Source organism: Cricetulus griseus, chromosome 2 (assembly GCF_003668045.3).
Source record: "Cricetulus griseus strain 17A/GY chromosome 2, alternate assembly CriGri-PICRH-1.0, whole genome shotgun sequence".
Lineage (NCBI taxonomy): Eukaryota > Metazoa > Chordata > Mammalia > Rodentia > Cricetidae > Cricetulus > Cricetulus griseus.
Window position 1 is genome coordinate 24,671,890 of NC_048595.1, and position 14,983 is coordinate 24,686,872.

The window sequence follows — 14,983 nt, forward strand, 5'->3', positions numbered from 1 at the left end:
CCAGGCACTCCAGCTCTGGTTCCACTCACTTTGTATACAGAGAACTGTTCGGAAAAGGAAGATGGATGGAAAAGTGATGGATAGAAGGAATGAAAAGTGGAGATGAGAAAAAAGGGTACAGTGCTGCTCCCCTCAAGGTCATGGACCCACCCTTCATGGATGTGTTGCTCTCCTGACAACCATTGTTAGCTTCTGGGAAACCCAGCCTTGTACCTTATCTTATGTTTTCTTTCTTTGTCCCTGCTTCTCAGATGAGCCCTCCAGGAATCTGAGGTGATGGAAAACGTATGGGATTTAGGGGAGGGAATCTGGTTTTTGATTGCTGCTCTAATTGCCTCAAAATCTCTCCCACATGGGATGGCATAGCCTCTGAGTTAGTACCTTTCCCCCTTGGACTTGCTTTTCTCATCTATAACCAGAGGGAAGAAACACTCTGCAGCATTGGAGGGATGAGGGGAGATTCACATTTTCCCAATGGTATGAAACAAACAAAAGGCCAGCCTCCTCCTCATCACATGCTCTTTCATCATCATGACTCCTCAGACTTTAACCATAGCCCCCCAAATGTGGGGAGCCTCTCGAGACAAGACTAAGTTACTCTAGAGCATGACTCTTTATCTGGGAAAGGTTTGTCACCAAGGAATGTCTGCCTGTGTCTAGAGATGATTTTGGTTGTCTCAGCTGGTGCACAAAGGGCACAGAGTGCTTGGGGTGTGTGGAGTGTGTGGTGCTGGAGTTCAGTGTGGTAGAGGGCAGAGGTGCTACTAAAGCAATGTACAAGATCCAACAGTTCTCCGGGACAAAGTACCAACATTTCAGAGCCTGAAAAATCTGGAGTAACTAACCTAACAGCTGAAAGACCATCATCCTGATGGCCCTATGATCCAGTCCAGTCCTTTCTCCAGTGCAGAGGTGGGGGTTGGGAGCAGATTGGGGGAAGGACAGGCAGATACCTGCTATTTCTCATAGCAACCCCAGATTCCCTTCTTTCCTATCAACCCCAGCATCCTCCGCGGTATCTTCTCAAGCACTAAAGGGTTCAATTTTCCCTGATTGAACCCTCACTACTTTGCTGTTGATGCCTAATTTGAACTGGATACACCCCAGGAGGCCCCGCCTTCTCCTTTCACACATCCACCCTATATATTAAGATGGCAGCAATTAGGATTCACACTTTCTTATGGGCTTCAGGAAATGGGAGAGGAGAACAGGCTTCTGTGTGCTCCTGACCAGGCTCTGGTGAAAGCTGTTTGGCAACTTCTTTGGAAAGTGGCTGCTAATGGACTGATAATTGGTTTTCTGCCTCCCTTATGAAGTGTGAAGTGTCAACAAAGCATCAAGGACTATGCAAACCACCCTCATAGTTATTTGTATCTTCCTTCCCACTGTCTCTCTGAAATGACAATGACTGCCTGCCTGAAGATGCCTAGAAGGGTCCTTGGCAATCTCTACCAAGGATGATGCAAAAACAAGCAGAGATTCTACAGGGTAAGGTATGTGGGTTCCCTATCCAGAGCTCTGTCCTCAGGACAGACACGGTGAGCCAACTCCCTAAGCAGAGATGGAACAGAACAGCTCTGAACCTCTGAGCCTGGCACTTGGCTCAGGGCAGATAGTCAACGTGGATGACTGGATGGAGAGTGGTTCTATGGCAGGCTGATACAGAGCAGTGGTCCTTGGAGAGGTGGACAGACTGAGGAGGACCAGAAAGCAAGAGGTAAGGAGCTGGCTCTGTGTGCTCAGTTGGAGCACTTCAGTGTGAGAGGCATCATCCCGCTACAACCCTAGATGCGGCAAGATGGTCTGCTGAGCACCCACCATGGCGAGGGCATCTCAGAAGCCGGTGAGCAGTGCTGAAGTTGCTGCTTGCTGCGGAAAATGCTCAGCAATGTGAAGGTTGAGTGGCTGTGTGTGGACTTGGCAGGACAGCTCCCTGGGAAGGAGCCGTTTTGAAGGAAATGCTTCCATTGAAGAACAGTGTAGTGCTTTACACCTCTTTGAACAATCATTCTAAGACATTTCAGCCATCAAAAGAATTTCTCCGGTCCCTTTCTAACTCTTCTGAAAGCGAGAGCAACATTGTTTGGCTAAGTGCCCTGTTGATAGTTTACTGTGACTAATGTGGGGGTAACTCTCCAGATGAGCCTTTTGGCGGAGGTGCTTTTGTGTGCATGTGTAAGGAACATTCTACGATACAGACAGAGCGTCTCACTATTTTATATTTTTATGGACATTTATAGATGCTCTCTCTCTCCTTTTTTATTGATCAGAAACTATGGCATATGTTTGATCTAGAGTTGAGAGCAGGAACATCTCTCAAAGTACGACCTGTGCTGTAATGACCCAGTTTGTGGACCAGTTTCCAAGCATTCAACCATGGAGAGTGTGAGGGCCTCTCTTGCTACAGTTATATTTGGCTATAAATATGATCCTGGAGATGCAGACTCTGGGGAGTTAGAAGGGGGTGGGGTGCTACCCTGTTGGGCTAGTGAGTATCTGGAGAGAAGACACCCTGGCTACTGCTGGGAAGCTCAGCTAGGGGCAAGAATCAGGTCCTAGACTTTGAATGTTGAGTAATCTCATCACTGTTCTTTTACTACCAGACCTTGAGCTCCTGGAGGGCAAAGCTGGACCCGTGGAAGCATGAGATCAGAGACTTGGGATGTGACAGATAGCAGATAGATGACATGGCCCCTTGTACTCATGAGGTACAAAGAGGGGCTTGCTCTATGGTGTAGGGTATGGGGAGAGCTGATTTGGCCTGCTTTCCTCCACTCAGTCTGTGTTTTGCTAGACCCAAGTAAGCAAATACAGCCAACTGATGGGGTGACTGAAGACACACACTGTCCTCTTCCATTCTAGAACTTTCCAGCGAGCACGTCATGCCAGTTGCCCAGGGTGCCCTACTTATTAATAAGCCCTGAGTTCTTCATCCCTGCTCCAAATAGTAGAGTACAGGTTGGACCCACTGTTGTCAGTATAGCCCAGTTGTCCTCTTCTCAGATGTTTGTAAGCAGAGTTCAGAACCTGCTTCTGGAGATGAAGGACCTGCAGGGCAGCACTTCAAGAGGCTCATCTCTTAGAGAAGAGTCTAGAAAAAATGTTCTAGAAATACTCTTCAGAAACACAGCATCAAGTACGTTCCTGGCGACCTCCAGTGGTTACCACCACCCTCCCCCAGCTTGCATCCTGCTTGCTAGCCACATTGTGGGGTCCAGGAGCTCAGCTTCCTTCCAGGTTTGATCCTTTTAGGTTCCTGCCAATGAAAATCACCTTCTTCCAGTGTTTCCTCCTTTATTTTATCAAGATAAATTTTAAAAATTAAGCTCCCTGCTGCCTGGAGGAATCCCACTGTCTGGGCTTTTCCCTCTTAGTTAGGACCTAAGCTAGAACCACATGGCTCACTCTGCTCCCCTCTGGTGAGCTTGGTTCTGCTGTGCTGTCAGAGCTTTTGGTTGCTTACTCTGAGCTAACCCCTGCTAATTATCCCCGATCCTTGTATCCCCAAGGCTCCTAGCACTCCGTGGGGGCAACACTGCTAGGTCTATGTTTCCCACCTACACCAAGAGCAAAACTGGGCAGATGCCATGCAATTTGAATGTTTTTTTTTTTCACTAAGAGTGATTCCGTGTGGATCTAAGAGTGATTTGATCTTTAAACCTCTGAAGAATTTTTATATAAACTTACCAATCATAGAAAATGCTTTGTCAGGCAAAGCAATTATTTTTAGTTCAAGCAGCATAATCACTGTGGTATGATCCAGCAAACCCACCTACTCAAATCACAGGGATGTTGACCATCTCCTAGGCTCTCCCACCCCAGTCCTCAGGGGCTCTCAGTCTGTAGTATGCAGAATTCAGAGGTTCTGAGTTGTCCACTAAGGTGGGCAGAGAATCAGAGGGTCAGGCCGAGTGCCCTTCCCTGAGAATTCAAAGAAAGAGCCGTGGGGAATTGAGCGTCAAGGGCAAGGAGAAGAAGAGGTGGCAGTCAGAGAAGTTAGAACCTCAGACTTCCTGACAGCGACTGTGTGGCTTCCCCTTGCCACAGCAGACGCTCACACTTAGAATCTCACTGCGACTAATGACTCTGCATGCTCGTGGTGCCACAAAGTATGTCCAACACATACAAGAAGAAAGATGATGGGCTTCCTTGATATCTCCAGGGAACAGACTACTGAACTCCATTCTTCTCTCCAAAAGATCAGTCATGCAAGGATGGCTGGAGCCCTCCTCCATCCCTAAAGCCACACGAGAGTTGGTGGTCATGGGAAACATATCCCCCAAGGCCTTAGATCACTGTAGCACTATAATGCTGGCACACAATCTACCAACTTAGAGACATATTGCCCATCACACCATAGCATGGTGTCACAGTGGTGACAAGAATAAGTAGAAATGTCTTGGTCTGACCTTCATGGGCCATGCTCAGTGGTTTCTACCTTGCTTTAAGATCACCATTGAAGGTTATACTCTATTGAAGAAGGTCTCCAAAGGTCAAGAGCTGTAGCCTACATTAGATGCAGGAACCCAGATAGCCACCTTTCTAGGAACAAGAGAAACCAACCCAAATGGGGTTGTGGGTACCCACTGTAGGTTTTCAAAGACAGGGCCTTAGCTAGGAGACCAGCCTGCCTCTATGGGGAGCCCATCAGTGGCCACCCCTGCTCACTTACACACACAGCCTGGCTTCTTAGCCGACCACTGGTTATTCTTTTGGCATGTGATTGATTTCTGCCCCACTAGCTCAAAGGCAGGCTGGCATTCAAACTTCAGTGTGTCACCATGGCGAAAGCGAGAGCCTTCCCTCCAGCCGTAGGCAGGTATGCCAGGGTCTCCACAACTGCCCTGTTCGATCTCTGAAAAACAAGAAGACAAAAAACAAGAGACAAAAAAGGTGACTTTACATCTGTCCTGGAGGCATGGGTTCCCCTCTGTTGCCCTCCTGGTATGAGTCAGGGCACGGCATTCCTAAATCCTGCAGGACAGTGTTTAGGGACAATAGGGCCTTCAGTTGTCATATGCCTGTGACTTTGTGTCCACACACACACTTGGATATTTTTATTCGTGAAAGGTAGATGTTACAGTCTTGGGTGTGAAATTTCCCTCACAGGCTCATATGTTTGAACGCTTTGGAGTCCCCATCTGGTGGTACTGTTTGGGGGAGGTTGTGGAACTTTGGGGACAGTAACTTGGTTAACAGAAGTGAGTTGCTGAAAGGGAACCTTCAGAGACATCTGGCTCTAGCTCTATCTGGCTTGAGCTCTTTGTTCCAATCTCTGTTGTCATGGTCAGAGCCCCATCAAGGTGAGCACTAGTCCCATGGCATTGCAAGACAAAATAAATCTTTCATCCTTTAATTGCATTCTGTCATGCACCTATTCCAGGAACTAATATGTCCCAAAGTTTGGAGACATCCTGCCTGAGATGCACTTTGCCTCTGATTGTGAACACTGCTGGGAGATTTTAAGGGAAGTCTGTCTGAGCAGTGAAGGCGAGGGAGCAAAGGCAACAAGCCGTGGCCCTGTGCATCCCGTCCTCGCTGCCTGTGCATCCCGTCCTCGCTGCAAACCAGAGGAAGCAGGAATCAATACTGGCTGCCTTCTGACACAGAAGCACTTTCAAGATTTTCTTTTTGTAGATTCAATTTGAGACAGTAGCAGATAAAAAGAAACAAACGACTCATTAAATACACTTAAAGTTTGCTTGAGCCAATTGGTGAGTCAGCCTGTCTCAACTCCAGGAGATGGAACTCAGTAGCATGATGGGCTCATCTTTGGGAGTCAGCCAGGGTCCAGGCGCTTCGGGTAAGGAGTCTGTCCTGGCTGTATCTTTAAAGGTTCTTGAGTCACCCTTTGCCCTGCTCTGTGCTGTGGGGAGGAGCTCCATCTAGGGAGGAAGTTAGCCTGCCAGGAGACAGGAGGTCATTGAGAAAGTGTCAGATGGTAAAAAGGAAACTGCAAGAGACCCATGGTTTGAGAAAGAAGGACCTAGGGTCACTGAGGGAGTGTTGGAGAACTTTCCAGGAATCTCAGGAAGAAAGCACCCTTGCCTATTCAGTGGATGTCATTATGGGTGGTCAGTAGCCAAGGTTTCCAGAAGTCACTGCAATTCTGCAATAGCGTTCCTGCTATGAGCTGCTTCTTTGAGTTGATCAGAGCTACAAAGGTTCGGTGACATATGCACAGGCTCCTGACTGTCACATTGTCCCCCAAAACAGGACCTTTCTGTCTCTGCTGAGAGGAGGCAGGACAAAGCATGGTGTGCATGGACTCTCTCTCTCTCTCTCTCTCTCTCTCTCTCTCTCTCTCTCTCTCTGTGTGTGTGTGTGTGTGTGTGTGTGTGTGTGTGTGTGTGTGCTCCAAGTCAAACATCAGGGATCGTGGAAAGTAAGGATCAGTATGACCATGTGCAAGCCCCAAGGGATCTCCAGTACAAGTCAGGTCAGTTGACACAAAGTGTCCCCTGCTTCCTCCTCCTCCTCTTCCTCCTCCTACTACACACACACACACACACACACACACACACACACACACACACACACACACACACGCATGCACAAGATGGACTTATATATTCATGCTCCTTTGCAGCTGGATTTGTGTGTGCTCAGGGACAGAGATGGGTCCATATTCAATCATTCCAAGGAGGTGGTAGTCTGCTTCAGATTCCAGAACTTGCCATCTGAAGGACAGGAAGAAGAGCCTCCTGTGACAAAGGGATCTGAAGAAGCAAGTGGCAGAACCCACCTTCTCTGTGTCCCCAAACATGCTGTCGGGCTATCTGCGAGGCAAGAACTGTCAGGGCAGTGGCAGTAAGCATTACCTGGCATCTGAAGACAGAGCCCATATTTAAGGTTCCCTAGTGAGGCCCCACAATACAAAATATATGAGTGGGGTACATCTGAGTTGTTGCCTTCAGCTTGTCTGAGGTTCTGACTGGCTCAGGAGAGTATGCATTTGGGGATGGAGCAGGCTTCTCAGCCCCCATTGTGTAGTCAAGTCTCTGTACATAACCACACCTGCCTAATTCCTCCCTATCTAATAAGTACCTGCTGTGTGCCTGGGCCTGTGCCAGGCACTGGGATGTAGGTAGTCTCTGTCAACTTGCAACATCCAGAGGGGGAAACATACTCTAACACACGGGGTCTCAGGCCAAAAATAGGGTGCAGAGAGCAAGCACACAACATACCAAGTGCCTCAAGGAGCCAGTCAGACAGTAATTTTTTTCCATTATAATTATTCTGGTAAGGACAGCTCAATCTTATCATGATATAGTGTTTTTTAAGCAAATCACAATTAACATGTGTAACATTTAAAATAGATACTGATGCCAATCTTGCACTTGGACAGCTTCCTTACTCTCTTTACCCTCATCCCGTTATCTCAGCTTGTCTTCTACAATTAAAACAGTGATTTGTTTTTAAAAAGTCATGAATAGTTGAGGTTAATTTTGATTTTAAAAATACTGTCTTAAATGCTATTTATCTTAAAGTTTGCGTTTGGGGCCCCACTCTCATCTTGTGTGCCTAAGTAAGTGTCTCATTTATCTCATGGAATCCCAGCGCTGGGTCACAGGGAGCTTCTTGGAGAAAGTACTTTCTGTGCTGAGGCCTCAGACCACAGAGGAGCCAGCAGCAAAAGGCTTGGCAGTGAGAAGGAGACAGAGATGGACGGCTCTCTGTGTGGAGGGAAGAGGCCAGGCCAAGTCCAAGATGCAGGGTTGTGTGGTGGGCTATAATATCTCAGTGAACAAAACTATTGAGTCATTATTATCACAACCAACTTCCATTTTTGGAACTAGCTATTTGCACACTGACTGCAGCCAGGGGTCACTCTCAGCATTTTATAGATTAACTCATGTTACCCTTACAGTATCTCTAAGGGAAAGTACTCTTTTCTCCCATTTTAAAAGAGGTAACAGGCACAAAGACATACGTGACTACACGAGACTACAGAGCTCAGAAGTGGTGGATCTGAGACTCACACACAGGTGCCTGGCTCCAGGGATCCTTGCTTCTCTGGCACCTGCCTTCTGTAAGTTCAAGAACTTTCTCCAAGGCAGCAAGAGATGAGGCCGGAAACGTCTCTGATGGGAGACTGGACTTTAGATGGTTGGTAATGGGAAGCTGATAAAGGATTCTACTTTACTCAGCAGTAGACACTGTACGTGAGAAAGCTCACTCTGACCTCTGTCTGGGGAATGGTCTGGGAGTAGCTATCTGGGGGCTAGGAGAGCACTCACATTCACTCATGCAATAGATTTTGGGATTGCCAGTTTAGTGTGGGCTATTTGGGTAGCGGAGAATGCTATAGGGTTCAGGACAGAAAGATGCGCTGCTTCCCATGAAGCCTCTGTGTTGGCAGCAGATGTTCTGATGGTATCCTACACTGGGTCCAGGCAGAGGGGATTGAGAGAACTAGGAAGATGCGAGGGGTTTGAAGTAGTAATGAGCCACAGGCTATACCAAAAATAAGGATACAGGACTAAGGGAGGGACCAGGGTCAACCATACCGATGGGTTAGGCCTGGCCATGAGGGTGTGCTTCCCTCAGACAAGAATTCAGGAGGCAGGAGACTCCTGAAAATAAGGGCATGCTGTGTTTTGAGAAATTGCCACTAAGGAACAGTTATCTGAATTTTAAGTTTAGGATGGAAGTACAGAATTTGAGATGTAACTCATATATCAGTCAGGAGAAGTACAAGATCCACCAAGTAAGGTGAGGAAAAATGTCATCCCAGAATGGGACACAATGAATGGCTTTGGGGAGTAGAGTAGACTATAGCCCAAGAGCAGTGGGGAGCACTGAACTTGGAGGGGGATGAGCTGAGGGGGTCAAAGGACTCGGTGTCACGGGGAAGTTAGGGTGGGACAGAAAGCAAAGGACTAAAAGGAGACCACTGCTGATGCTGTGAGGAACAGTTGTCATGAGAGCCAGAACCTGATGGGAGCGAGGGTATGACTATGGAAGGTGCAGAGATGGAAAAGAGGAGAGATAGGCATAACTCTGAGACATTTGGATGGTGGTTAAAATGGTCTAAAGATGGAATGAGCTTGGGAGTAGTTAAATTTCTGGGAAGAACAAGAGGGAGGGGATGCTGGTGGAGACTGAATGGCTCCCTGAGGCTGTGGAGGAGTGAGGAAGGGCAGTTGGAGGCTCCGGAGAGGGAAGCAGTGGAGACCCTGCGCATGTTGACTGGACTTGGTAATCAGAGGCCCTCAATGACAGCAGTGAACAAGGATGGTGTGACAGTGAGTTTCAGGTAGAGAGCAAGAGACCGAGGCCTTTGGTAAAAAGCAAGGTATTAGTCACAGGAAGCAAGCCTGGATACTGACAGGACCTTTCAAAACTGTCACTCTAGAGAACAGGAGACTGAAGCTCAGTGGACAGAGAGCCGTGCACCCGTGGCCACTAAGGGCAGAGCTGACTCTCATGCTTACACAGACATGAACGTGACAGTGGGTTAGAGATGTGACTGGTGAAGCCAAGGAACTGAAGCTTTTGTTACAATTGTGGCTAAGTGGTAGCCCGGGCTACAGGGCAAGGACGGAAAGGATGAGAGCAGAAGCTGGAGCAGAGATAGGGAGTTTGAGGAAGAGATAACCACTAGGAGAAAGGGGGCTGACAAGTGAAAGAGTCAGGGGACAAAGGACCCCAGAGCAGGTGACATGACCCTGGATTCCAGCAGAGCCAGAGGACAAGGTCCACATGTGAAAAGAAGTGAGAAGATTGAGATCTGAGAGACAAGGAGATGGCGAGACTTGGGGCAAGGGGTGGGGGGGACAGTGATGATGAGGAAGCAGGGGCTGGAGGCCACATGGCATTCAAGGAGAAGACCTTGTGGTGGGGACAGAAGTGGAGCTCATGAGCCTCCTCCAACGTGAGGGAAGGAGCTGCTAGCCCTGTAAAAGATGATGACGGTGGTGCTGACCCTAAGGAGGGCCAGGTATAGAGGGCAGGGCTCGCTGAAGAGCTCAGGTCTGGAGGTGGGGTAACGAGGAATGAGGTGGGTTGGGGTTGGGAACTGGGGAAGATGACTCCAATGAGGGAGAGGCGCTGGGGTCTGGTTTCTGTCCTGGGCCTTCTCATCGAGCCCATCACTGGACCAGGAGCATAGAAACGGAAGGCAGAGCCTTCCCACAAAGGCTTCTGATGTGAGTCTGCCTGGCGGAAAGGCTCCTCCAGGCCAGATGCCGACCATGTTAGATGTCAGCACCCAGAATTACAAATAGATAAATGCAATTCTGACTTGGAGAAAAATCAGCCTTGCAATTTCCTATTATCTATTAACCCAATTTCACTTTGTAAGTGTGTACCTCCTCCTTTGGCCCACCAAATGCAAGTCAGGAGGCCTCAGATGTCTGTGTGTGAGGTGTCAGCACTCCATGGGGACTGGCCTTATTTGCTTTCCCCCTGCTTGGTTGTTTTAGCCCTATCATCCGTGCTAAACTCTCAGGTTTCTCCCTGTCTTCTTGGGCTTTTCAATTTTGGACACTAAATTGGAATCCTCTTTTATGACAATGTCTGCACAGAAGGGACTATATCATGTGTCTCTCTGTATTCTGAGCCCTTTGATGTGTTCTGCGAAGGGAAACCACTTGGAGAGAGGCGGGATGGGGCTTGGTGTGCCCAGCCTGGACCATGTTAGATGCTCTGTATTGCCCTTCCAGAGAGCTGTGCTATGAATGTCTGTTCTTTACTTCAGTGGTGCCTCAACCCAAGCTAGAACTTCCTCTCTTGCTTTTCATATGATCTCCTCAGGTCACCTCTTCCAAGACACTCCCTAGCCCATACCTTAGATGTCACCCACTTTCCTTTTGCCACTCCACTCTCTTCTTTTATGGTGCCAGTTACCCCTTGTAGCTACTCAGCTATTCAAGAAGTATTTTATTGGTTACTGTCCTAGACACTGGGGATAGAAGTGTGGGGAAAAGGGGCCAGTATTACCCACCTGGCATCTCCCACCTTGTGGGGAATCAGGGACAAGCTGAGTCCCCAACTCAACAACTTAGCTTGTACCAGCCCTGTGGTCTCCTTGCCTCCTGTTGCCCCACCACCCCCGGAAGTAAGACCTATGGAAGAAGACATGGGTTGACCAATTATCACGGACCTTAGCACTCCATTGGAAGCACAGCAGATGTTTGGTGCAATGTAGGAGAGAGTCCAGATGTTTGTGTATAACCTGTCAAATGCCAGGCAAAGTAAGCACTGAGGATCTAGAGCTGTCAGGGAACTCTGAACCCTGCATTGGGAGGATGCACAGTCATGTATGCGTGGGGAGGCTTCTTGAAGGCTGAAAAAGAGGCTCAAGAACCTGTAGACTCCTCCCTCCCTCTTGTATCTCGATAGGAACCTTCTCCTTGGCTGCTCTTCTAAACACTTTGGCACCCTGGTTCCCTGCATCTTCTCTGCCCAATTCAGGCCCCCCTAACTTCCCACCTGGTTGGCAGCAATCAGTTGGTGGCTCTCTGTTTCTCTTCTCTATCCCACATTCTTTGATGTGATATAAGATCATTGAACACTTATTATCAGATTGTACTGTCCCCTGCTTAGTTTTCCCATGGCTTTCCAAATTTTTCCTGTTTACATAGGGCTCTTACCCTACCACCACCCTAGGTCTCATCTTTGGCCAGCACCCCCTTTAAAAATTTGTATCTCAGGAAACAGAGTGATTTGTAGGGAGGTGACAGTGTAATGATGGCTTGAGGCCACAGCATCTTAGACCTGAATCCTGGTTTTGATAGTATATAGTAGGCCTGGGTCACATTATTATTATTTTTTAAATCAGTGGGAGAATATGCATGACATGGCACACATTTGGAGTCATAGGACAAGCTCAGTTGTTACTCCTCACTTTCCACCTTGTTTGAAACAGTGGCTTTGTCCACTCCATATGGTGGGCTCACTGGTGAACTTCAGAAATTCTCTTGTTTCTACCTCCTGCCTTGACATAGAAATGCTGGGCATGTGCTACTGTGTCCAGCTTTGTGTGGATTCTGGGGATCTGAACTCGGATCCTAATGCTTACACGGCAAGTGCTTTATCCACTGAACCATCTAACTCCCCAGCCCACGCTGCCAATTCTTTCTGACCCTTAGTTTTTGTTTCGCATAAAATGGAATTTGTAATAACAGTTCTGCTGACCAGGGTTTAACTGAGGTTTAACTGAGCTTATGTGCATTCAAATTGATGGTCAAGATGCCTGGAACATGGCGCAGACCCAGCAATTCGGTGGCTCTTACTCATTGCTAACATGGTCTCCCTTGTTTGCAGAGCCCTGCCAGCTCGCCCACGCAGGTACTGGGCACCCGCTGTCTGCTCTTTCTAAAATGAACACCCTTGCTTGTCTGCCAGACAGAGTCGTCTTCCAATGTCGGGCCAAGTACATCCAATCTGGGCCTCCTTAGACCTGTTAGGCCGGCTCAGGAACTCCTTTGGTACCCTGCTGTTATGGTGATCTACACTCTGGGTGTGTGTTTAGTTCCAATCACTAACTTCTCAGGGATCCAAGAGGCATTTCTGAAATGTAGGTACCCTACTTCTGATGGGGCCAGGAACCAGAAGGGCATCATTAAGTGCCAGGAGGAAGAGTTTTGGGAAACCAGATTAACACATAAGAGTGTCCTAAAAATAGCAGGTGGGAAACTGAGATGGTTATGCACCTGACATATGGTGACACCAGGGCGGGCGATGCCCTAAAGAGACTAGAGTGATGCTGGGCCATTGCCTTTGGATTCCTTTTAATCTTGGGGCCAATGCTGCCCTTTCAGGAAGTGCCACAGTGCTCATCTTCAGAGTTACATGCCAGAGAAGTAGACACGAACCTTGCCCTCAGAGGCAATCTTGACATCTTCACCCTACTAGCTCTCAAAACTGATTCTGGTAGAGATTTTAATTTTGAAAAATTTCTTGTGTTTCCGTGTATGTAACACATCTTCATGTCATGCTTGTGCATATGTATGTGTGTGCTTCCTTGCATGCACATGTGTGAAATGATGTATGTGTGAGTGCTTGTGTGTAGCCTGGAGTTTGATATCAAGTGTCCTCAATGACGATGCATGTTGTTTTCCGAAGCAGGGTGTCTTCCTGAACCTGGAGCTTACTGCCTCTGCCTCCTCAGTGCTAGGATTACATATGCACTCTGGCCAGCTTTTTACATGGTGCTGGCTATCCAAACTCAGATCCTCATTACTGCGTGACAGCACTTGCCTAATGAGCCATCTCCCCAGCCCCACACCCATTCAACAAGTCATCTTTCCCAGACAGCATCTCCCTTCTCTCTGTCCTTTGTGTCCTTCAAGGTAGTCTATTTGTGACATCAGGTCTCCTGAGAACCTCACTCACTTCCCCGGTGCCCTCAAGCAAGGTCAGAGGCAACTCCTTGTGATTTCCCCATCTTGTAGCACTTACTCCATGCTTGTAAAAATAGACTATGAATTGGGTAAAGGCAGAGAAAGTTCTGTCCCTGTGGCCTCAGTGTCCTGAATAGTGAGTGTCTGTAACACATCATAAGGCCTTGGGGACATGAGTCAACAGATGATCTCATTTCTGTCACAAGTCCCTGGGCTGTTGGACATCCTTTCCGAATGATCCTCACACCTCCATCTCCCCAGGAGCAGGGCCCCAACTTCTTCCTCCCCTGGGTCAGCCTCCCAGATCGAGCATCAGGCTGTCAGATCCCAGGCTCCAGTCAGGAAACCAAGAGACATACAGATTGATGTGAAAACTTGTTAGCAAGTGTGTGTAATTTTATAATGTTTCTGGTAAGTGCTAATTGCCTGTTCCTTAAATATTTCTGGTTCTACTGGGAAGCAAAGCAATTGCAACTGTGAATGCGCTTACCACAGCTGGTGCCCCCATGGAGGAAGACTGTATTTCTTCTAGGCCCAGAGGGCTCCAGTATCGATGGATCCTGAGCTTTCTCCCCTACCCAAGCAGGAATGATGACAAGCAGGGCAGGAAGAATTTCTGGAAGGAAATGTCCCAGTTTTTCTCACTAAAGCTTGAGCTTTTAATGATGGAGGAGAAAGCTTTTTCTTTTGGTGTTCATGTATATGCATGCTCACGTTGTATGTGTACACATTGGTGTGTGTGAGTGTGAAGGCCAGAGTCAGTCTCCAGCATTGTTCCTTAGGTCACTGTGTACCTTGTTTTTTGAGACAGGGCTTTTCCCCTTTAGCTTGGTCTTTGCTGATTACACGAAGCTGCTTGGCCAGCAAGCCCCAGGGATTCACCCATTTCTTCCTCTCCAGTTTTGGGAGGATTACAATTGTGTACCCCATGCCTGGCTTTTGCATGTGGGTTCTAGGAACCAAATGTATGTCCTCATGCTTGCATGGCAAATGCTTTACTGCCCAAGCCATGTCTCCAGCTCTGGGTAGGGAGGAACTTCTAAAGGGCCAAGGCAACTGAACTATATGCCTGCTCCAAAATAGCATCCCTGTTCTCAAAGGGGCAAAGGAGCCAGGTATGTGCAGAGGGAGCAGTAGTCGTCATGGATGTAGTTTCTGTGTTAAATGCTTGCAGATATCCCATAGGATATCTACACAGGGCTAGTCTCCCATGCCTGGGCCAAGATGTCTACATGGCATGGAATTTCCCTGAAGCTGGAATCAATGGAAGGCCAATATCAAGGCAGATGCAATAAACATGGATGCTTTGAGCAGTGGTCTAGGGTGGAAGAGCCACAGGCCTGAAGAAGGAGGAGGAGAGGACAAGCTTTCAATCCAGTGACTAAATACTGGAATTGGCTCACAGGGGGCATGGAAGCATCTCATTGTAAACTGGGTTTGCCAATCCTGAAGCCTGAGGGGCAATAGAGAATGCATGCCACTTGGCACTTGAGCACTGTGTGATAAAGGGGAGAAAAAAGGAGTCAGGAGGTTCTGAGGACGGTATCTGAATGTGCCAGGATAAAATATCCCAAATGAATACTCCGAAGCTTTTCTGAGCATGTTATAGACGGGGCCCTGCAAGGGCGGGGGAC

At 48.0% G+C, this 14,983-nt stretch overlaps 1 protein-coding gene across 1 annotated transcript in view; it reads right to left on the bottom strand.

Annotated features, from left to right (window-relative positions):
* Csmd2 (CUB and Sushi multiple domains 2) overlaps positions 1 to 14,983 on the bottom strand; it is a 552,860-nt gene that overhangs the window by 210,060 nt on the left and 327,817 nt on the right. The window contains exon 13 of the mRNA XM_035438911.1: positions 4,673 to 4,855. Coding sequence (XP_035294802.1) covers positions 4,673 to 4,855 — 183 coding nt within the window. The remainder of the gene's footprint in view (positions 1 to 4,672; positions 4,856 to 14,983) is intronic.